This window comes from Trachypithecus francoisi, unplaced genomic scaffold (genome assembly GCF_009764315.1).
Source record: "Trachypithecus francoisi isolate TF-2019V2 unplaced genomic scaffold, Tfra_2.0 Contig00774, whole genome shotgun sequence".
NCBI lineage: Eukaryota > Metazoa > Chordata > Mammalia > Primates > Cercopithecidae > Trachypithecus > Trachypithecus francoisi.
In genome coordinates, this window is record NW_022680889.1 from 6328 (window position 1) to 30044 (window position 23717).

Below are 23717 nucleotides of genomic sequence, written 5' to 3' on the forward strand. Positions count from 1 at the left end.
AAAATGTCTACCTGTAACACTATTTCTCGCAGGCGCCTATAACCTGTGGAAAGGGTAAAAAGCTCAGAAAATTCTATTGTCTATTTTATTTTATTTATTTATTTTTGAGGCCGGGTCTCACTCAGTCATCCCAGTTGGAGTGCAGTGGCATGATCATAGCTCACTGCAGCCTCAAACTCTCAGGCTCAAGTAGTTCTTCTGCTTCAGCCTCCCAAGTATCTAGGACTACAGATTTGCACCACCACACCCAGGTTTTTTTTTTTTTTTTTTCCTGTAGAGATGGGGGTTTCACTATGTTACCCAGTCTGGTCTCAAACTCTTGGCCTAGAGTGATCCTCGCATCTTGGCCTTCCAAATAGATGGGATTACAGGCCTGAGCCACCATGCCTGGCCTCACATATTTTGATGTATAAAACACCAAAGATCCTTTTAAGGAGCTGAACAAACCAGTAATTTTTAAAGAAAAAAGTAGTGGGAGTGTCTAGTACAACCAAAACCAGGCATCAAAGTGAGCAGTTAAAAATTCTAGGCTGGGCATAGTGTGGCTCATGCCTGTAATCTCAACACTTTGGGAGGCCCGGGCGGGAGGATTGCTTGAACCCTAAAAAGTGAAGGTTGCAGTGACCCATTATTATGCCACTGTATTCTGACCTGGAAGACACAGTGAAATCCCATCTCAAAAATAAACAAATCAATCAATCAATCCAGAACCAGTGCTCACTATGGCAGCACACATACTAAAATTGACATGACATGGAGAAGATGAGCATGGTCCCTGTGAAAGGACGACACACAAATTCATGAAGCATTCCATATTTAAAAAAAATTTCAGAACCAAGAAAATAAATGAATCAAAAGAAAGGGAAGACCCTGGTGATTCCTTTGATATTAGAAAAAATTAGCCGGGCACAGTGGCTCATGCTTGTAATCCCAGCACCTTGAGAGGCAGAGGCGGGCAGATCACTTGAGGTCAGGAGTTTGTAATCAGCCTGGCCACCATGGTGAAACGCCATATCTACTAAAAGTACAAAAATTAGGCTGGGTGTGGTGGCTCACGCCTGTAATCCCAGCACTTTGGGAGGCCGAGGCGGGTGGATCACCTGAGGTCAGGAGTTTGAGACCAGCCTGGCCAACATGGTGAAACCCTGTCTCTACTAAAAATACAAAACTGAGCCAGGCATAGTGGCAAGCACCTGTAATCCCAGCTACTCAGGAGCCTGAGTCAGGAGAATTGCTTGAACCTGGGAGGTAGAGGTGGCAGTGAGCTGAGATCGCGCCACTGCACTTCAGCCTGGGCAACAGAGCAAGACTCCATCTAAATAAATAAATAAATAAATAAATGTACAAAAATTAGCCGGACGTGGTGGCACATGCCAGCAATCCCAGCTACGTGGGAGGCAGAGGCAGGAGAATTGCTTGAACCCAGGAGGCGGAAGTTGCAGTGAGCTGACATCACACCACTGCACTCCAGCCTGTGTGACAGAGTGAGTCTGTCTAAAAAAATAAAATAGGCCGGGCATGGTGGCTCACGTCTGTAATCCCAACCTTTTGGGAGGCTGAGGTAGGCAGATCACCTGAGGTTGGGAGTTCAAGACCAGCCTGGCCGCCAGCACGGTGAAACGCTGTCTCTACTAAAAATACAAAATTAGTCAGGCATGGTGGCACATGCCTGTAATCCCAGCTACTCAGGAGGCTGAGGCAGGAGACTGGGTTGAACCTGGGAGACGGAGTTTGAGTTGAGCTAAGATCCCGCCATTGCACTCCAGTCTGGGCAACAAGAGTGAAACTTCGAGAAAAAAAAAAAAAAAAAAGGCTTTCCGAGGCAGAGTAAGATTCATAAAATGTCTTCATAATATAGAAGAAATGTGTTAACTCTGTTCCCAGTAATCAACTCTGGACACTGAGCACTCTCAGTTCCCAGTATTCAAACTGAGTCATTCAGGAAAAATTGGGATCTCTGTAAGGAGGCAGAAAAAGGTGTTTGGGGGAGGGTCACATCATCGCACATAAATGCTTTCTACATGCACCTGCTAGGATCTTAATCTAATTGGTCTATCATTTGCTTGGCTAGATAGTTACTGAATCTAGCCATACTATTTTTTTTTTTTTTTTTTTTTGCAGATAATGACATCTGTTACCTATAAGTTTCATACAATAACATGCTAAGCTGAAACATGAGTTTTTTGTTAATTTACCCTAAATTGAGGGACTACATTTGCAATTTCTAACCTTTCAATGTGAAAGCAAATAAGAGAAATGTGTGTATGTAGTATGCATTTTCTTGCTTAACTATGAAAATTCTTCTCATATTGCCTTGGACACTCTAGGCAGCCACCTAAAAAATATTCCTTTCTAATTTTTTAGCCAGGATATTAGATTTCAAAAGATCAAGGACTTAATAATTGGTCTAAGCCAAAATCTTGTCTTTGCTTCTTTGAAAGAACATAGCAGTTATGCCAAGCCATTTAAAAATGTGGATCTGATGACTTTTATTTTATTTCAATGTTTTCTCTAATTGTTTGGTCTATTTGTCTTATTGCGTTAATGTAAAAGAGAAACTACATAATAATTTATGCATTCAAGAAATATTCATGTTGGCCGGGCGGTTTGGGAGGCCGAGACGGGCGGATCACGAGGTCAGGAGATCGAGACCATCCTGGTAACATGGTGAACCCCGTCTCTACTAAAAATACAAAAAACTAGCCGGGCGACGTGGAGGGCGCCTGTAGTCCCAGCTACTCGGGAGGCTGAGGCAGGAGAATGGCGTGAACCCGGGAGGCGGAGCTTGCAGTGAGCCGAGATCCGGCCACTGCACTCCAGCCTGGGCGGCAGAGCGAGACTCCGTCTCAAAAAAAAAAAAAAAAAAAAAAAAGAAATATTCATGTTAAGGTGATCAAAGTTCAATATTGTATTACAATATAGTAGAATACTCTAAAATTAGAAAATCAGATTATTTATAAATTCACTAATTTTTCAACATTTTCCAATGTTGAAATTAAATAATTGGCTATGCTTTTTCATGATAAATTCAAATCTAGGATAGCACTCACTGGTCTGCATTTTTTTTTTCTTTTTTTGGGGGGTGGGGGGCGGGGAATGGAGTTTCACCCTTGTTGCCCAGGCTGCAGTGAAATGGCGCAATCTTGGCTCACCACAACCTTTTTCTACCAGGTTCAAGCAGTTCTTCTGCCTCAGTCTCTTGAATAGCAGGGATTACAGGCATGCACCGCCATTCTTGGCTAATTCTGTATTTTTAGTAGCAATGGGGTTTCTCCATGTTCATCAGTCTGGTCTTGAACTCACTAACTCTGGTGATCCGCCTGCCTCACCCTCCCAAAGTGCTGGGATAACGGGCATGAGCCACCGCACCCTGCTGGTATTTTTGTCATGAATTATGCAAAACTGAGTTGCCATAATGGTGCAGAAATGCTAATTTGATCAGAATGAGAAGGAATACAGCCTTGTTGGTAGACGATTGGTATCCCAGAGGCTGGTCATTTACTTCAGCTGTGTAGACATTGCTTCATAATGCCAGTGAGCCCTTTCAACCAAGTTGCCTTTGTTTCCATCGATGTGGTCATGTTCTGGTCTGTTTTTCTTAAGCTGTCCCAGATGAAGGGTGATTGTTTCTTGCATAAATGAGATCCCTTCTTTTTCCTCTGCCATGAGATCCTCCTATTCTCGCTATTGAAAGCAACATGTTGAAGGCAGAAATGGAGACAATATACAAATATATCCCTTTCCATGTGGCCACCATAAACAGTTTATGACATCACTTACCAAGAAGTTTGATTAATTTCAGGGAAGCAGGGCTGTTTTTCTATGATGTGCTCTTTCTCTTAAAAGTACCTCTGATTAAGTTTAGTCTAATCAAGATAATCTCTTTTATGATAAACAGGAAGCCAATACATTAATAACCTAATTACATGAATAATGTCCTGCCACAGTCACACATTTTCTTACACTCAAGAGAAAAGGATTACACAGCAGGTGTGCATGGAAGTGGAAATCTGAGGGTCATCTGAGAATTTTGCCTACCCACCTGAATAGATTTCTAAAATCGCCTTTCAGTTGCTTTTGTTGTCTTTCTAAGTAAACAAAGATATCATCTGCAAACAATAATTAATTGAACTGCTTTTCAATTTTATTTGTTAAAATAATTATATTTTTCTGGCTTACATGAAGTATTCCTTATTTATAATATACATTCACACATATACATATATAACAATACAAATGTATCTATTTTCATTTTTGTTAAATTTTTAAGAACGGATGTTAAAGGTAACTTATTTTCTGTCTGAAGTGTTTTTATTGTTGTATTCAAGAGTATTATCTCTGGAGTCAAAGTTGTTTGTATTTTAATACTGGCTCTGCTATTGTGAGGAATTTATTTCTCACTGGCTCTGTTTCTTTCTTTATATATTGAGAATAATAATGATATCTTTGTTATTAAGTTACTGTGTCTATTAGTCCATTCTCACACTGCTGTAAGGACACACCAAAGACTAGGTAAATTATAAAGAAAAGAGGTTAATTTGACTCACAGGTCAGCATGGCTGGGGAGGCCTCAAGAACCTTACAATGATAGCAGAAGGTGAAGGAGAAGTAGGTATCTTCTTTGTTAGGCTAAGGAGAGCAGGAAAAATTACCACTTACAAAACCATCTGATCTCATGAGAACTCACTTACTATCATGAGAACACCATGAGTATCATTCTGCCCCTGGCTCCTTCGAAATTCATGTCCTTTTTATATTTCAAAACCAAACATGCTTTCCCAACCGTCCGCCAAAGTCTTAATTCATTTTAGCATTAACCCAAAAGTCTAAGTCCAAAGTGTCATTTGAGACAAGGCAAGTCCCTGCTACCTATGAGCCTGTAAATCAAAAGTGAGTTAGTAACTTCCAAGATACAATGGGGGTACAGGTATTAGATAAATTCTCCCATTTCAAATGGGATAAATTGGCCAAAACCAAGGAGCTACAGGCCCCATGCAAGTTTGAATTCCAATGGGGCAGTCACTAAATCTTAAAGCTCTGAGATGATCTCATTTGACTCCATGTCTCACATGTGGGCCATGCTGATGCAAGGGGTGGGCTCTCATGATTTTGGGAAGTTCCTTCATGGACTGGAATTGAGTGCCTGTGGCTTTTCCACACGCACAGTGCAAGCTCATAGTGGATCTGTCATTCTGGGGTCTGGATTATAGTGGCCTTCTCACAGTTCCAGCAGGCAGCTTCAGTGGGGACTCTGTGTGAGGGCTCCAACCCCACATTTCCCTTCTGCATTGCCCTATCACAGGTTCTCCATGAGGGCTCTTCCCCTGTAGAAGACTTCTGCCTGAACATCCAGGCATTTTTATACATCCTCTGAAATCTAGGCAGAGGTTCCTAGAGCTCAACTTTTGTCTTATATGCACTCGCATGCCCAACACCACATGGAAGCCACCAAGGCTTGAGGATTGCCCTTTCTGAAGAAATAACCCAAGCTGTACCTTGGCTCTTTTTAGCCACAGCTGGATCTGGAGCAGCTGGGATGCAGGGCACCAAGTCCCAAGGCTTCATAGAGGAGTGGGGCCCTGGGCCTCAACCATGGAACCATTGTTTCCTCCTATGGCTCCTGGCCTGTGATAGAAGGACCTGTCTCAGATCTTTGACATGACCTGAAGACATTTTCCCCATAGTCTTGGTTATTAACATTCAGCTTCTCTTTACTTTTGCAATTTTCTGCAGTGGCTTGAATTTCTTTCCAAAAAATGGGGTTTTATGTTCTACTTCATGGTCAGGTTGCAAATTTTCCAAACTTTTATGTTCTGCTTCCATTTTAAACATAAGTTTCTCATCTCCATCTGAGACAACCTCAGCCTGGACTTTATCATCCATATCACTATTAGTATTTTGGTCAAAAGCATTCAACAAGTCTCTAGGAAGTTCCAAACTTTCCCACATTTTTCTGTCTTTTTCTGAGCCCTCTAAACTGTTTCAACCTCCACCTATTACCCAGATCCAAAGTCCCTTCCACATTTTCAATTATCTTTGTAGCAGTGCCCCAGACTCCCAGTATTAATTTTCTGTATTAGTCTGTTTTCACACTACTATGAAGATACTACCAGAGAATGGATAATTTATACAGAAAGGAGGTTTAACTTACAATTCTGCATGGTTTGAGAGGTCTAGGAAATCTACAATTATGGTAGAAGGTGAAGGATAAGCAAGTACCTTCTTGACTAGGCAGCAGGAGAGAGGGAGAGCAGAAAAAAACACCACTTATAAAACCATCAGATCTTTTGAGAACTCAATTACTATCAAAAATAGCATGGAGGAATACTACCCCCATGTTCCAATCACCTCCCATCAAGTCCCTCCCTTGACACGTGGGGATTACAATTTGATATAAGATTTGGGTGGGATAAGATTTTACACTAATGCATTCAATACAAGGCAGAGAATATAATTTTTTTTTTTGAGAATCTCTGAGGTTTCCTGTTTCTCGTTAATTATCCACCTTATTAAAATAATCTTTTTTGCTTCAATATTGTTCAATTGTGAAATGCATACAAACTCACACGCAAACACACTCACTTGCTACATAACTTTCTTATGTGTAAGGTATACCTTTTTAAAAAAATTTTTAAACAGTGTCTTGCTCTGTCATCCAGGCTGGAGTGCAGTGGTGGCATCTCGGCTCACTGCAACCTCTGTATCCCAGGATCAAGCGATTCTCCTGCCTCAGCCTTCCTAGTAGCTGGGAATACAGGCACGCACCACCACGCCCAGCTAATTTTTTGTATTTTTAGTAGAGATGGGGTTTCGAGATTACAGGTGTGAGCCACTGTGCCTGGCTGATATATCTTTAGAGTAATATATTTGCATATGTAACTCTATGTAAATCAAAACTAAAAGTCTGTGTTTTTTTTTTTTTTGTCAGCAGAGAGGCCACATGTACAAAAAACATATAAAACAAACTTTTAAAACTATTTAATCAAGACTCAGAAATGTATGGATATTAATTATACTCATGTAACTTTTATGATCATAAAATGACCCTGTGGTTAATAATTCAATTTCACATATTGAAATAACTAAAGCTATATAATGGGAATGTTTGTAATACAAAGGATAAATATATGCTCAAGGTGACGAATACCTCATTTACTCTGCTGTGATAATTAAATAATGTATGTCCATGTTTAAATATCTCATATATGCCGTAAGTGTGTATGCCACACAATTACCCACATTTTAAAAAATCAAAATAAGGTAAATAAGAATACAAACTTGACCTATGAGAACAAAATTATTCAACTTATTTACAGCTTAAAACCACTGGAGGGCCAGGTGTGGTGGCTCACGCCTATAATTCCAGCACTTTAGGGCACCGAGGTGGGTGGATCACCTGAGGTCAGGAGTTCAAGACCAGCTTGGCCAACATGGTGAAACCCCGTCTCTAATAAAACATACAAAAATTAGCCAGGTATGGTGGCGCATGCCTGTAGTCCCAGCTACTTGGCAGGCTGAGGCAGGAGAATCGCTTGGACTCAGGAGGTGGAGGTTGCAGTGAGTGAAGATCATGCCACTGCACTCCAGCCTGGGCAACAGAGCAAGACTCCATCTCAAAACAAACAAACAAAAAACACTGGCAAAAGAGAGATTACTAGAGATGTCATTCCCCTACATTACCAAATAGTATATTGTCACCATTGTTCACTTAGAACCTTAAGTAAAATGGGACACATTAATGTTGATGGTAAATTTCCACTTCATTCAAACCACAATAGTTTTAACACATTAAAAACAACTTTGTTTAATTAAAAATTAAGATCACACATAATCGTCAAACATTTTTTAAATTTATTGCATTTTATTACATAAATGTACATTGAAAAAAACAATCTCTCATATCTCTGATGCAACAATTGATGAAATACTTAAACAATGGGAAGAATCAACACGAAGTAATCTGAGACTTGAGTTACATTATTATTTGCTTTTCAGAAGACGTAATTTTGTTTTACAGAAAAAGAAGCATAACCTCAAAGATAATTATAAATCTCCAAAAAAATATACTTTTTAAAAAATATATTTGGATCTCTTTTACACTCAACACTGATTTAGTGTAATGTCTGAAATTTCAGTGCCTTTATTCTTTTTACTGTGAATCCTCAAATGTTTATGTAGACAATTTTTGATTAAATATATTTTCCCCATTTACTAGACCTGCAAAAAGAATTTAGTATAAACTGGTGTCTGCTTCACCAGTTTAACTGCTTCAGATTTTTCCTTTAATATAAAACATGTACAATAAAATCTATAATACAAGTAAAGGTACAACAATCCTCTATGTTTGTATATCTTCAGAATAGTTTTTACTTTAAAGGCCTACATTTTCTGAAATCTTTTTACAGTAATCACATTTACAATGCTTTTTTTTGTTTTTTTGAGATGGAGTCTTGCTCTGTCACCCAGGCTGCAGTGTAGCAGCTCTATTTAGGTTCACTGCAACCTCCGCCTCCCAGGTTCAAGCAATTCTCCTGCCTCAGCCTCCCGAGTAGCTGGGATTACAGGTGCATGCCACCATGCCTGGCTAATTTTTGTATTTTTAGTAAAAATGGGGTTTCACCATATTGGTCAGGCTGGTCTTGAACTCCTGACCTCATGATCCACCAATCTTGGCCTCCCAAAGTGCTGGAATTACAAGCATGAGCCAACACACCTGACCTGTAATGCTTTTATTAAGTATAAACTTTGATACTAAGATGTGAGCTGATATTAATGACTTTTCACATTCTTTGTACAATTTTTCTCTAGTAGAAATGCTTTCCTGTGTCATATGAGAATTTGTTAAGTTTTGCCACATTCTTCATATTTGTAGGAGTTGTCTTCAGTATAAATTATCTTACCTACCATAACATATGACTACCATTTAAAGGCCTTGCCACACTGAACACATTTCTAGAGTTTCTCACCAGCATGATTTCTCTTTTTTAGAAAAGTTTGAGGTGTGGTTAAACGCTCTGTCACATTTTTTATGTATGTGGAGTTTCTCTCCAGTATAAAATTTTTAAATTAATTAGGATGGAGAACCAGTTGAAGGCTTTGCCACATTTTTTTCTACAATTGCAGTGGTTCTCTCCAGTATTAATTACCTTACATTTGTTCAGGTTTGAGGACTTTTTAACAACATTGCCATATTCCTTATTGTAGGGTTTCTCTTCAGTATTAATTATCTTATGTATAATAAGGGTTCAAGACTAGTTAAAAGCTTTACCACATTCTTTGCTTTTGTAGGGTTTCTCTCTAGAATGAATTATAAGATATTGTGTAAGGCCTGAGTGTGCTTAAAGGTTTTGTCATATTTTTTACCTTTCTAGGGTCTAATATAAATTCTCTTAGGCTTTGGGAGGCTGAGGCAGATGGATCACCTGAGGTCAGGAGTTCGAGACCAGGCTAGCCAACATGGCAAAACCCCGTCTCTACTAAAAATAAAAAATCAGCCAGTGTGGTGGTGTGCGCCTGTAATCCCAGCTACTCAGGAGGCTGAGGCAGGAGAATCACTTGAACCCAGAAGGAAGAGGTAGCAGTGAGGTGAGATCATGCCACTGCACTCCAGCCTGGGTGACAAAGTGAGACTCCATCTCAAAAAAATTCTTTTTTCAATAAATTCTCTTAGGTTTATTAAGTTTAAGCGTTAGTCAAAGGTTTTGTTACTTACATTTATAAGATTTTCATCCAATATGAATTCTCTTATGTTCAATTAAGGGTTGGAACTGGTTAAAGGCCTGACCACATTCTCTACACTTGTAGTGTTTTTTTTTCCAGTATAAATTATTTTATGTATTATAAGGCCTGAGGGTGGACTTTGCCACATTATTCACATTTGTAGGGTTTCTCTGCAGTATGACGTGTCCTATGTGTAGCAAAATTTGAATGCCATGTAAAAGCTCTGCCACATTCTTCACATTTGTAGGGTTTCTCTCCAGTGTGAATTCTCTTATGCTTCTTAAGGGTTGAGGAGCAGTTAAAGGCTTTGCCACATTCTTCACACGTGTAGGGTCTCTCTCTAGTATGAATTCTCTTGTGGTCAGTGAGGGTTGAGGCAAAGCTAAAGGCTTTGCCACATTCTTCACTTGTGTAGGGTCTCTCTCCAGTATGAATTCTCTTGTGGTCAGTGAGGGTCGAGGAGCACCTAAAGGCTTGGCCACATTCTTCACATGTGTAGGGTTTCTCTCCAGTATGAATTCTTATGTTGCATAAGGCTGGAGGCGCAGTTAAAGGCTTTGCCACATTCTTCACATGTGTAGGATCTCTCTCTAGTATGAATTCTCTTGTGGTCAGTGAGGGTTGAGGCAAAGCTAAAGGCTTTGCCACATTCTTCACATTTGTAGGGTCTCTCTCCAGTATGAATTCTCTTGTGGTTAGTAAGTGTTGAGGAGCGCCTAAAGGCTTTGCCACATTCTTCACATGTGTAGGGTTCTCTCCGGTATGAATTTGGTTATGTTTCTTAAGGGCTGAGGACCGGCTAAAGGCTTTGCCACATCCTTTACATGTGAAGGGTTTGTCTCCAGTATGAATTCCTTTTTTTTTTTTTTTTTTTTTTTGAGACGGAGTCTTGCTCTGTCACCCGGGCTGGAGTACAGTGGCCGGATCTCAGCTCACTGCAAGCTCCGCCTCCCGGGTTTACACCATTCTCCTGCCTCAGCCTCCTGAGTAGCTGGGACTACAGGCGCCCGCCACCTCGCCCGGCTAGTTTTTGTATTTTTAGTAGAGACGGGGTTTCACCGTGTTAGCCAGGATGGTCTCGATCTCCTGACCTCGTGATCCGCCCGTCTCGGCCTCCCAAAGTGCTGGGATTACAGGCTTGAGCCACCGCGCCCGGCCAGTATGAATTCTCTTATGTCTACTAAGGTTTGAGGACCAGTGAAAGGCTTTGCCACATTCCTCACATCTGTAGGGTTTCCCTCCAATATGAATTCTTTTTTTTTTTTTTTTGAGGCGGAGTCTCGCTCTGTCGCCCGGACTGGAGTGCAGTGGCCAGATCTCAGCTCACTGCAAGCTCCGCCTCCCGGGTTTACGCCATTCTCCTGCCTCAGCCTCCCGAGTAGCCGGGACTACAGGCGCCCACCACCTCGCCCAGCTAGTTTTTGTATTTGTAGTAGACGGGGTTTCACCATGTTCGCCAGGATGGTCTCGATCTCCTGACCTCGTGATCCGCCCGTCTCGGCCTCCCAAAGTGCTGGGATTACAGGCTTGAGCCACCGCGCCCGGCCATGAATTCTTTTATGTGTAGTACAGTGTGAGGAGCAGTTAAAGGATTTGCCACATTCTTCACATTTGTAAGACTTCTCCCTAGTATGAATTACCTGATGTTGATTTAAGGTGTGAAAGCATGCAAAATGATTTGCCATATTTTTTACATTTGAAATGATTCTTTCCAGTATGTCTTGTCTTATGCTTACTGGAATTTGAAAATTTACCAAAGACTTTGACATATTTATGAGTCTGAAATATTTTGTTTTGGGTAGTTGACAAACATTTGTTAATGTCATTATAACCTCCTTTGTGCACCTCACACTCACCCACACTTTTACAGCATTTTTTAAATTGTAAATTCTCATTTCCACATTTTTCATATGTTCTTGGTATTACTTTTTGGAGTGAATCTTTTATGCCCTGCTGTGGCTGAAGGTCTTGGGTGAAATGAGAACACATAACTGAAAGACATAAAAATCACAAGTTACTCTACTTACTGGACTCAGATAAATATACTTTACAAATCGAATATATAAAATTATATATGGTACATTAGCAAAATGGCATATCAAAACATCACAGGCCATAATTCCTTCATAGATGTATAAATGTAACAGAATCATAGTAATCAAAATACCTTTGTTAGAAATTTAGAAAGTGTGTGCACCATGTGAGCACAATGTCAAGAGCTTTATAGATAGAAAAGTCTGCTACATTTACTCAACACAGCCCTTCCTCATCCCCAACAGAAGAACATGGTGTCTTTAATGACAGATTTAATTCTTTTGAGATAAAAAGTGAATGTTACAACAGCAGAAAGACTGCAGTACCATGGACAGACAATAGGCGTAGAAAGTAGTTACTGACCAGTAAGAGGAAATATGAAGAAGTCTTTCAACTGAAAAATAAATACAAAATTGCAGACAAGACACATCCTGAGAACATGGTCGTGAGACTCCCAGAATCTTTGCCCAAGACAATTGGTTTCAGGCTATGCCAGGAAAGAGCTGTATTATAAAGACCGTGAAAGGTAGTTTTATCTTAGTGTCTAAATCTCAACCAAAGATTACAATGTATACAAAATATTTGGGCAACATGGTCTAATCAAAAAAATCAAAAATTGTGAAAAAGCAACTATAACAATAAAGATATATGTATTAATTTTTAAAATTTAAGATAATTCATATTATGTTCAATGAGAAAAATGGAAAACCAGACACCAAAATAAAATCAGAAAAATAAGAATATCAACAAAAAGCTTGGAATAATAAAAATAAACAATTGTGGAGGTAAAAAAGAATAACTGAAAAAATTTAAAAGTAGGAAAAAAGTAATATAAAAAAATGAAGAAGCTAAACAAACAAACTAGGATATACACAAAAAGATCCATAACACATATTTAAGCAAAGTTTGAAAAGTCACAAACCATAAGATAATCTTGGGACCTGCAAGATAAAAGTGAGGTATTTTATAAGCCTAGTTCTCCGAGACAACCAATGAATTTGTCAACAGAAACCTTGCAGGTCAGAAAAGAACTGTGTAAAATGGTCAAGTGCTGAAAAAAATCTTCATGGTGAGAATAATATAACCAGTAAAAATGTACTACAAAATAATGAAGATATTCCAGAATAAACAAATGCTGGAGAAGCATATAAACACTACATGTGCCCTAAATAAAATGCTGAAAAGAGGTCTTTCCACTTAAAATAATATTACGAAAAAAATATATAATCATATGAAAAATGTAACTTTCTGAAAAACATATGCATATACAAAAAAGTAAAATTCTGTCATTATTGTGATCGTGCAGAAAACACTGTTAGTATTTAAAATTTGAAATATATAAGCATAAAAATAATCATAAAATATACAAAGATACAATTTGCAACATCAGTAAGAAGTACAGGGTAGATATAATGAGGACAAATTGTTCTATGCAACTGAAGTCATTTTTTTTTTTTACCAGATTAAAACACACTGTTATAACATTAAGCGGTTTTATAAAATCTCCAATGTAGCACAAAGAAAAAATATTTATAGACACACAAAAGAAAATGAGTCAATTACTAGCATGAGACAGATTGATATTATATAATGGTAAAATGAGTCCATTTGCTAGGAATCTATAACTATTATGTCTATATATATGTGCATATATAACATCAGGGCTTCAAAATATGTAAAGCAAATATTGACAGAAATGAAGCAAGAAATAAAACAGCAACAAAAATTATAAACATTAATACCTCAATTTCAATAAAGAAAATTAAAATAATCAATTAAAAAAACAGAAAACCTGAAGAACATTATATTGTGTATGAATTCATTTTGCATTGCTATAGAAAATAACCTCAGACTGGATAACTGATACAGAAAAAGATTTCTTTGGTTCACAGTTCAGTAGACTGTACAAGAAGTATATACCAGCATCTGCTTCTGGTGAGGATATGAGGAAGCTTAAAATTATAGCGGAAGGCAAAAAAGAACCAAACATGTCACATGGTGAAAGAGGATGCATGTGTGAGGTGGAGGAGCCAGGTTCCCTTAAACAACCAGCTCTCATGTGGATTAATAGAGTGAGAACTCTATGACTACCAAGGGGATTGTGCCAAGTCATTCATGAGGGATTTGTCTCCATGATGCAAACAGCTCTCATTAGGCCCCACATCCAACAATGGAGATTATATTTCTACATGAGATTTGGAGGGCATCTACACCATATCACAAATCAAATAGGCTAAACAGACATGTACACAGAACTCTCCAATGAAAAGCAATTGGATACACAATATTCTTATTTGCACCTGGTGTATTCTGTCAGAACACATAAGACCTAGTAAATTTCAAAAGATCAGCTGGGTGCAGTGGCTCCAGGTGTAATCCCAGCATGTTGGGAGGCCAAGGTGGAAGGATCACTTGGGGCAAGAAGTTTGATACCAGCCCTGGGAACACAGTGAGACCTGTTTCTACAAATAATTAAAAATTAGCTGGGCATGGTGGGGTATGTCTGTAGTGTCAGCCACTCAGGGGGCCAAGGTAAAAGGATTACCCGAACCAGGTGGTTCAGGCTACAAAGAGCCAAGATTATGCTACTGCACCACAGTCTGGGCAACAGAGTGAGAAACCCTGTGTCAAAAAAAACTTTAAGAAGAGCAAAATCATACAGTGTATGTTTTCTAGCCAAAACTGAAAAAAACTAAAAAGAAAAAAGTAATACTGGCAAATCAAAAATGTATGGAAATAAACATACTCTTCACTGTATTCTTGCACAGGGTCAAATAATTTAATATTTTTGCTCAAGGGTCAACGTATTTAAGTGACAACTTAATTTGTTAATATGTCAATATGACCCGAAGTGGTGAACTAATTTAATATAATCTGTATCAAAATTCCAAAAATATATTTATTCCTGGAATATTTTTTGAAATTTTTAAATTTTATTATGAACTATATCTAGAGAAACACACATGAAAAACACAGAGGTATTATACTTCATAATTTCAAATCATAATAAAAAGCTGCAATAACAATAACTATGTGCTACTCACACAAAGACAGATAAAGACATGATAGAACAAAACAGGCAGCCCAGCAATTGAACTCTTCTGTGTATGACCAAATAATCTGCCTCAAGGTTGTCATGAGCAGACAATGGAGAAAATATAATCCCTTCAACAGATAATGTTGAAAACTGGATATCTACATTGAAACAATGAAGTTGGATGCTTTAATTGCATCATATACAAAAAATATTTTAAACAAAATGCTTGAACTAAAAGAAAATACAGTGGAAAGACATGACATTGGTCTTGGCACCATTTTCTTAGATATGCCATTAAATGCTTGAGCAACAAAGAGAAGAACAGAAAAATTTAACTGGGCTAAACTTCAAAATTTCTGCAATCAAATAAAACATTTAATAGAGTGACAGTGTCACCCAAGAAATGGGTGACAATATTTGAAAATCACATGTGATAAGACTTAATATTGAGAATATATAACAACTCCTAGAGCTAGACAAGAAAAATCAATTACTTGATTTAGAAATGGGTGACGTGGCTCATGCATGTAATCACAGAACTTTGGGAGGCTGAGGTGGGCAGAGCACCTGAGGTCAGGAATTTGAGACTAGCCTGACCAACATGTGAAACCCATCTTTACTAAAAATACAAAATTAGCTGTACATGGTGGCACATCCCTGATCCCAGCTACTCAGGAGGCCAAGGCAAGAGAATCATTTTAATCCAGGAGGCAGATGTTGCCATGAGCCAAAATCATGCCATTGCACTCCCGCCTGGGCAACAAGAGTGAAACTCCATCTCATAAAAAAAAAAAAAGCAAAAAAAGAAATGGACAAATGATTAAGCTAAATTTTTTTTTTTTTTTTTTTTTTTTTTTTGAGACGGAGTCTCGCTCTGTCGCCCGGGCTGGAGCACAGTGGCCGGATCTCAGCTCACTGCAAGCTCTGCCTCCCGGGTTTACGCCATTCTCCTGCCTCAGCCTCCCGAGTAGCTGGGACTACAGGCGCCCACCACCTCGCCCGGCTAGTTTTTTGTATTTTTTAGTAGAGACGGGGTTTCACCATGTTAGCCAGGATGGTCTCGATCTCCTGACCTCGTGATCTGCCCGTCTTGGCCTCCCAAAGTGCTGGGATTACAGACTTGAGCCACCGTGCCCGGCCTAAGCTAAATTTTAATAAAAAGGATATACAAATGAAAAGAAGCATTTGAAAAGTTGCACAAAATTGATAATTTATAGAAAAATGCAAAACAAAATCACAATACAAAACAAAACTACCTTATATCAATTAGGATGACCACTATAAATTTTTTAACACACCAACTATGTTCATGATGTAAAGAAATTGAAACCTATGTAAGTTGTTGATGAGAAAGAAAGGTGCACCCATCATAAAAACAATCATGTTCTTCAAGTAAATAAAAATGAAATTATCACATAATCCAGCAATACCATGTATAAATCTATATCTAAAATATGCAGCACAGTAAAATGAAGACATAAGAGGTACCCCGCTTGCATATGCCCACAGAGCAAGTATCATAACCCAGCCTCTAAATAAATAAATACATACAGATATAAAAATTTAAAAATTGTAAAATAACTTTAAGTTATATCTCAAGGCTATGGTAATAAAAACAGAATGACATGTGCAGAAAAATGGACAACCACCAATGAAACAGAAACTACTGTTCTCACACATTTTAGACATGATGCAAAAAAAGAATTTTAAAAGTGGTTTAACATAGAGTTTCTCAAAAATATGCAGATATTAGTGTGTCCCCAAAAGTAATGGCAAAACAGTCAGTTTGTGCAGTCCCTGATAAGCCATAAAGAAAACTTTGGCTCACACTGTAAACTTGAAGAAAGATGACTGAAGCGAAAGTAGAATCCTTAGAGAATTTAACAGCATGGGGCAGAAGGTGTGAGGCGGGAAATTAAAGAAAAATAAAATAAAAAAGAAAGAGAAAAAAGCTTTCCTATATTAGGCTGACTTGTCCCAGAGGCAGCAATAGGTACAGCCCAGACCCAGGAAAAGTCTTGATAATATTATCTAATGTGCTCTAGAGACTCGCCCAGCACTCCATCAACACTGGGAGAAGAAAATCAAATTTTCCTTTGTTTTATAGTATAAGTTTATAGATTCTTAGTCTCTGTAACTAGTAACTTCAAGTATTCTGTTTTACCTAAGAAGTACAGTGAAGGTCATGTGAAGCCTGAGTAGGCCTGAACCACAGCTGTCTAGGCACCATAGTGAAGGTTATGGGATAAGCCTGTGCCTAGGCAAACCTAGGTAACGGACATCTGGGTTGCCTGGCAACAGTTATGTGCCATCCTGAGTTATGAAGCTGTTACAATTTGATTAACTGTCTTTGTCCTGCCTCTGTATCCCTGCTTTCACACCACTGTAAGCTTGCTTCAAGCTAGCCCACCCTCTTTTGTGAAGTGTGTATAAGTCAAGTGGTGTCTTTGCTCCAGGCCCAGTCTTTGGATGTGAGTCTGCTCGGTCTGCACTCAATAAAAGATTCTCTTGTTTTAAACCTGAGGTGTCTTTCATCCTCCTAAATCCTGCAACAGGTGTCCCTATGTGACAGCAATAGAAAAAAATGACTCAGGCTTCCCAGAAACTCTTTCCATCGAAGCACAGCTCCCCAGACCACATTTTAAGGAATGGATACCTTCTTAACTTGTGTACCTCTCATCCGTCTCATCTACTTCATTTGCTATCATCTACCTGGGTGTTTGGCTAACATCTCATTTTTCTTTATATTCCGGGGCTCTTTATTTTGCTCTAGATGGGTGATCAAGTCTGGCTTTGAGACAGCAATAACTGTTTTATTCAGAAAAAAAGTAACATAAATCTGGCTGAATTCTTTAATTACCAAATTAGTCTTATGCTTAGTAAAGAGGATATAATAGAAAGTTCTATAAAATTAATATTGATTCATAACAGGATTTTCTAAATATTTAGAAATTATTTTAAATGTATAGGTCCTTAATTTCACCACTCAGTAATACTGAACCAAAAATTGGTGGTGGCAACTGAATTCTAAGGCATGGGCAATGCTATTTTATGCCATGAGACTTTTGGAATTGCCACTAACCTAGAGCAAAAGATACATAAGCTCAGGGAAGGGAAAAGTTTAGGTCAAGATAAAACATCCTGAAGAATTTGTTCTACACCAATGAATCCACAAGATTTTCTTAAAATCGGAGAGCTAAAATTCATTCATGCAAAGCAGAAATTACCAAAATCATCTTAGAAAAGAGAGAAAGGCAATATATTAGGAATGGTGTATTGAAGTTACCCTCACCCTGGGAGACCAGGTTTTTGTAGTTCTCTAACATCACATCTCTATACAAATTCTGCTGAGCACGATCCAGGCATTGCCATTCCGCCAGAGAGAACTCTATAGCCACATCTCTGAATGTCAACAGTCCCTGAAACAAACAAAAAAAAAAACAAAACAAAAAACATGAACACACAAACACCCGGTGGCCATAGGCAGAGATTTTTATTTGATTCAAGTTTAAAAAGAGAGTAAAAAGAAGTGGTTCTCACTTAGTGATTAACATTATTCAATAAGATAATTTTTAACACTGAAGTATTATCTAACTCTGAGAAAAGAGTATAGCATAAGATCCACAATACCATGGTGGATTTGATACTTTTCCGGACAATAATTATAAAACTAAGGGCATCAACATGGACATGTCTCTCTTTTTTTTTTCTTTTCTTCTTCTTTTTGTTTTTTCTTTTATTTCAGACCGAGTCTCCCTCTGTTGCCCAAGCTGGAGTGCAGTGGCGTGATGTTGGCTCACTGCAACCTCCGCCTCCCGAGTTCCAGCAATTCTCCTGCCTCAGCCTCCCATGTAGCAGGGTCTACATGCTTAAGCCACCATGCCTGTCTAATTTTTATATTTTTAATAGAGACAGGATTTCTTCATGTTGGCCAGGCAGGCCTTGAACTCCTGACCTCAGGTGATCCACCCACTTTGGCCTCCCAAAGTGCTGGGATGGCGAAAATGAGCCACCTCACCCCCTCGAACATGTTTATTTTTGAGTGTTATATTTACACAATACAGAATAAGTTGTGTATATTTCTCAGAGCAGTCATGATGAGTTGGAAGGTACCTCTCAATTCTTAATATGTGCAATAAACTAAAGATCGTGTTGTGAGATTTTGTTTCAGACTATTTGAGACAAAGTCTGAATTTCTGAATTTTTAGCAAGCTCGCCAATGTTTCTAGCCTAGTAAGAATAGTTTGTCAAACATCCACTAAGTGGCAGAGTCTCGGTTTTTCCCAGTTTCTCTCACCTGTAAATAAAGATAAGAGCCTTCATTTTTAAAAGACAAATATATGAAAAGTCATCTAAAAAGAAAGGACAGATTCCAGATTAAATGTGATGGTTTATGCACTTCAGCTAGTAAATCTCCTAAGTGTACTTAATAATTAAGAGAATAATAACTAACTCTATAGTGGAAAAAATATCATAGAGATCTTGAACCAAGTGAATAAAACTGTTATCAACTGTACCGGGACACATTTTTATTATGTGCTGATGAACACCGGACACAACATCACTGCTGTGGTATTTCTCTCCTCTCAGAAAAGTAAATTGTAATCTAAATTCAATTATACATAAATTTTGTTTATTTATTTATGTATTTATTGAGACAGAGTCTCACTCTGTTGCACAGGCTAGAGTGCAGGGGTGCAATCTCAGCTCACTGCAACCTCTGCCTCCTGAATTCAAGAAATTCTCCTGCCTCAACTTCCCGAGTAGCTGAAAATACAGGTGCATGCCACCACGCCTGGCTAATTTTTGTATTTTTTTTTTTAGTAGAGACAGGGTTTCACCATGTTGGCCAGGCTGGCCTCGAACTCCTGACCTCACGTGATGTGCCTGCCTCGGCCTCCCAAAGTGCTGGGATTGCAAGCCTGAGCCACTGCGCCTGGCCTAAATTTAATTATAAAGAAACATCAGTTTTATGCAAAGTTGAAGGTGCAGATAACTTCCCTGTTCTGTAATTTTTAATAGTAATTTCAAGTAGTCTTTCCTTAGCACCCTAGAGAGCAAGTATCTCCTAATAGTTTTTTCAGAACTTTCTGGGTAATAAATGCTATCCTGTTTAAATGAGCATTTTCTAAACCTCAACATGACATGTTTCATTTTTCACTAATATCCAAAGATAACTGTGTTTCCCCAATAGAAATATTGAGTATTTACACCTTCTCATGTTCAACAGCTACAATGGGAACCTTTTAAGTATTGCAGGTCATATATTTGCAGTGAGAATTCTGCATGGCATACAAGAACCCAAGATGAAGAGAATGTATAGAACGCTATGGTATACAGAAAAAAAAATATTTTTTTCAGAACCCCTTGACTATCATAAAAATAACAAAATATAGTTGAAACAAACTCAATAGGGATCAACAGCACAAGTAGAGAAGTAAAAATTTGCAAGTTCTGAACACAAGGCATTCCAAAAGGCAGAGTGGACGCTACGCTTGATCTGAGACATGCTCACCTGAGAAAAACTGATTTTTTTTTCTCTTCCTCTTCTTTATCTGAAATGTATTTTCAGATAAGATGCTCTGGACCTATCAAACCAGCATCTTGAGAATATGCCTTTAAAGCACGACCTACTCATCTGCTACCACCACACACACCCACGGGCAGAAAGACAGAGGCTTGCAGAAAACTTTCACCCACTTTTGTTGTTTATAACTGAAAAGATTTAACAGCAATGAGAGAACAACGAGCTTCTCCATAACTATTAAAATATAAGTTTCTTTCTCCCTGCCCTCCCCTATCAGACACCAGCAATTTTCTTTACAGTAATGGGAGCATGAACCGCACTGACCTCTTCCTACCAAACTGCAGTGCAGTTTTCTTTGCGGTGCAGCCTTTCTTTGATGCAAAGGTTGAACGAAACTCTCCTGAATGTATCTTGAACCCCTCAAGTTTACAAATCAGTTGGTAATCTTGGCCCTGTTTATGCAATGTGATTCTGCAGGATCCAAAAGGGTCCAGGAATGGGCTTTTCCAACAAGTCCCCAGTAAATGCTGATTGCGCTTTCCCAGACACATTATTAGCATTAGCAAGAGAAAGCAGGCACAGCAAAGAGTCCCTTACACACATCACATTTGTCCCAATACAAATACTTCTGGTACAAATAAAGACAACTAATTTCCACCCTGAAATACTATATTTTTGTTGGCTTTTTTAAGTTTACAGGGACAACAGAAGACAGTAATGTCTGAGTAAATCTGTACTTGGGAAACCAAGTTATTAGTACATGTACTAATACATGTATTAGTACTAATACAATGTTTATTAAGTAGGTACTATGTGCTCAGGAGCATGTCACAGAACACTGTGCTGGGAATAACATATTTTGTGATTTAATTTTCATAGCACCCTGGGAGTTGGTACTAAGCGTTGAATAATTGTTAGCATTTAGATTAAGAGCAGAGTATTTGTATTTCTTCTTATGTTTCTCTATCATTAATTTTAAAAAGAAAATGTATAGGCCAGGCACAGTGGCTCACACCTGTAATCCTAGCACTTTGGGAGGCCTAGGCGGGCGGATCACAAGGTCAGGAGATCAAGACCACGGGAAACCCCGTCTCTACTAAAAATACAAAAAATTAGCTGGGCGTGGTGGTGGCGTCTGCAGTCCCAGCTACTCAGGAGGCTGAGGCAGGAGCGTGAACCCGGGAGGCGGAGCTTGCAGGGAGCTGAGATCATGCTGCTGCACTCCAGCCTGGGTGACAGAGCAAGACTCCATCTCAAAAAAAAAAAAAAAAAGAAAATGTACAGAATAATAATTCAATACAAAAAACATACGAAATGATGCAATTACATAAAGATTGAATAATCAGCTTCCAAATGGCTATTTTGTAAATAATGAAGTTAAGGCAGAAATAAAATTTTTGAAACTAATTAGAGCCAAAATACAACATACCAGAATCTCAGTTAGAGGTATGTGTTAAGATGTGTTAAGAAAAAAATGTATACAATGTGTTTTATATATATATATGTATATAATGTGTTATATAATGTGTTAAGAAAAAAATGTATATAACTGAACATCCACATCAAAAAGTTAGAAAGATCTCAATTTAAAAATCTAATGTTAATTTCAAAAGTAAGAGCAAACCAACTTCAAAGCTCACAAAAGTCAAGAAACAACCAAAATCAGAGCTGAAATATAAAAATTTCAACGGGCCATGCACTGTGGCTCACTCCTGTAATCCCAGCACTTTGGGTGGCCAAGGCAGGCAGATCATGAGGTCAGGAGTTTAATTCCAGCTACTTGGGAGGCTGAGGCAGGAGAATTGCTTGAATTCCAGCTACTTGGGAGGCTGAGGCAGGAGAATCGCTTGAAAATGCAAGGCGGAGGTTGGAGTGAGCCAAGATCGTGCCACTGCACTCCAGCCTGGGCAGAAGAGCAAAACTCTGTCTCGAAAAAAAAAAAAAAAAAAGTTCAACGAAACCAGAAGTTGATTCTATGTAAAACCAAGAAGACAGATAAAACACTAGACTAATGGAGAAAAAAGAAATAATTCAAATAAAAACAATTGGACTAAAAAGTCAAAAAAAAACAACAGATGCTTATGAGGTTATGGAGAAACTGAATGCTTATACTCTGCTAACGGGAGTATAAATTTGTTTAACCATTGAGAAAAGCAGCTTGGCATGTTTTCCAAAACCTGAAAACAGAATTACCACTCCCAATCCCACAATTGGGAATATACCCAATGAATGTAAGTTATTCTACCATGAAGATCCATGCACGCATATGTTAATTGCAGCACGATTCACAATAGCAAAATCAAGAAATAAACCTGTATGTCTTCAATGGTAGACTGGATAAAGAAAACGTGCTATGTAAACACCATGAAACACGATGTGGCTATAAGAAAGAACAACATCATGTCCTTTGCAGCAATGTCGATGGAGCTGGAGACTGTTATTTTTAGAAAACTAGTGCAGGAACAGAAAATCAAAAACTGTATGTTGTCACTTTTAAGTGGGAGTGAAATAATGAGAACATGTGGACACAAATAAGAGAACAACAGACACTGAGGTTCAGTTCAGGGTGGAGGGTTGGAGGATGAAGAAAATCAGAAAACAAATCTGTTGGGTACTATGCCTAGTATCTGAGTGATAAAATAATCTCTACACAAAAACTTCATGATATGATTTTACCTATATAACAAATCTGCATGTATCCTTGAACCTAAAATAAAAGGTAAAACAAAAATTCAGCTGGGTATGTGGTGGCTCACAACTGTAACCCCAGCCCATTGGGAGGCTGAGGCAGGCAGATCACCTGAGGCCAAAAGTTGGAGACCAACCTGTCCAACATGGTGAAATCCCATCTCTACTAAAAATACACAAATTAGCTGGGCGTGGTGGCACGCACCTGTAATCCCAGGTACTCAGGAGGCTGAAGCAGGACAATCACTTGAACCTGGGAGGCGGAGGTTGTAATGAGGTGAGATCGCACCACTGAACTCCAGCTTGGAGGACAGAGCGAGACTCCCTCTCAAACAAACAAACAAACAAAAATTACTATCTTGAAGAAAATATTCAGGCGTAGGCAACCACAGACTGCCAATTAATCTCTGATGACATAACCAAGAAATGTTCACCGGGATCTTACAAATAAGGAAACTACATAACTCTACCAAACAATAACTAAATCTGGTTTGCTTCATCGTGCAACTTATAACAGACTTTCTTCAAGTCTCTCCCATGGATCACAACCCACAAACCATAGCTGGGCGCTATTCTTGAATCACACGTTGATCAGATTCTCATTTTTACAGTGACTCTCATACATCTTTAAAAGGAAAAATGAGGAACTAGGGAACCCAGGACCACAGCTCTTTCCACTCATGAATCCTGTACCCTGAGTCAGGATTCTCC

At 38.6% G+C, this 23717-nt stretch overlaps 1 protein-coding gene and 1 non-coding gene across 2 annotated transcripts in view; one reads left to right on the forward strand and one right to left on the reverse strand.

Moving 5' to 3' along the window:
* The first annotated feature begins 713 nt into the window (after window positions 1–713).
* On the forward strand, window positions 714–820 carry LOC117088635. The gene has a single exon (XR_004439255.1). It is a non-coding gene; the product is annotated as a U6 spliceosomal RNA (small nuclear RNA).
* Window positions 821–9867: 9047 nt separating this feature from the next.
* The window catches only part of LOC117088623 (putative zinc finger protein 735), a 41469-nt gene continuing 27619 nt past the window's right edge, over window positions 9868–23717 (reverse strand). The window contains 7 exon segments of the mRNA XM_033219860.1: window positions 9868–10240; window positions 10242–10475; window positions 10868–10972; window positions 11257–11375; window positions 11377–11711; window positions 17504–17599; window positions 18084–18210. Of these exon segments, the coding sequence (XP_033075751.1) occupies window positions 9868–10240; window positions 10242–10475; window positions 10868–10972; window positions 11257–11375; window positions 11377–11711; window positions 17504–17599; window positions 18084–18210 (1389 nt within the window).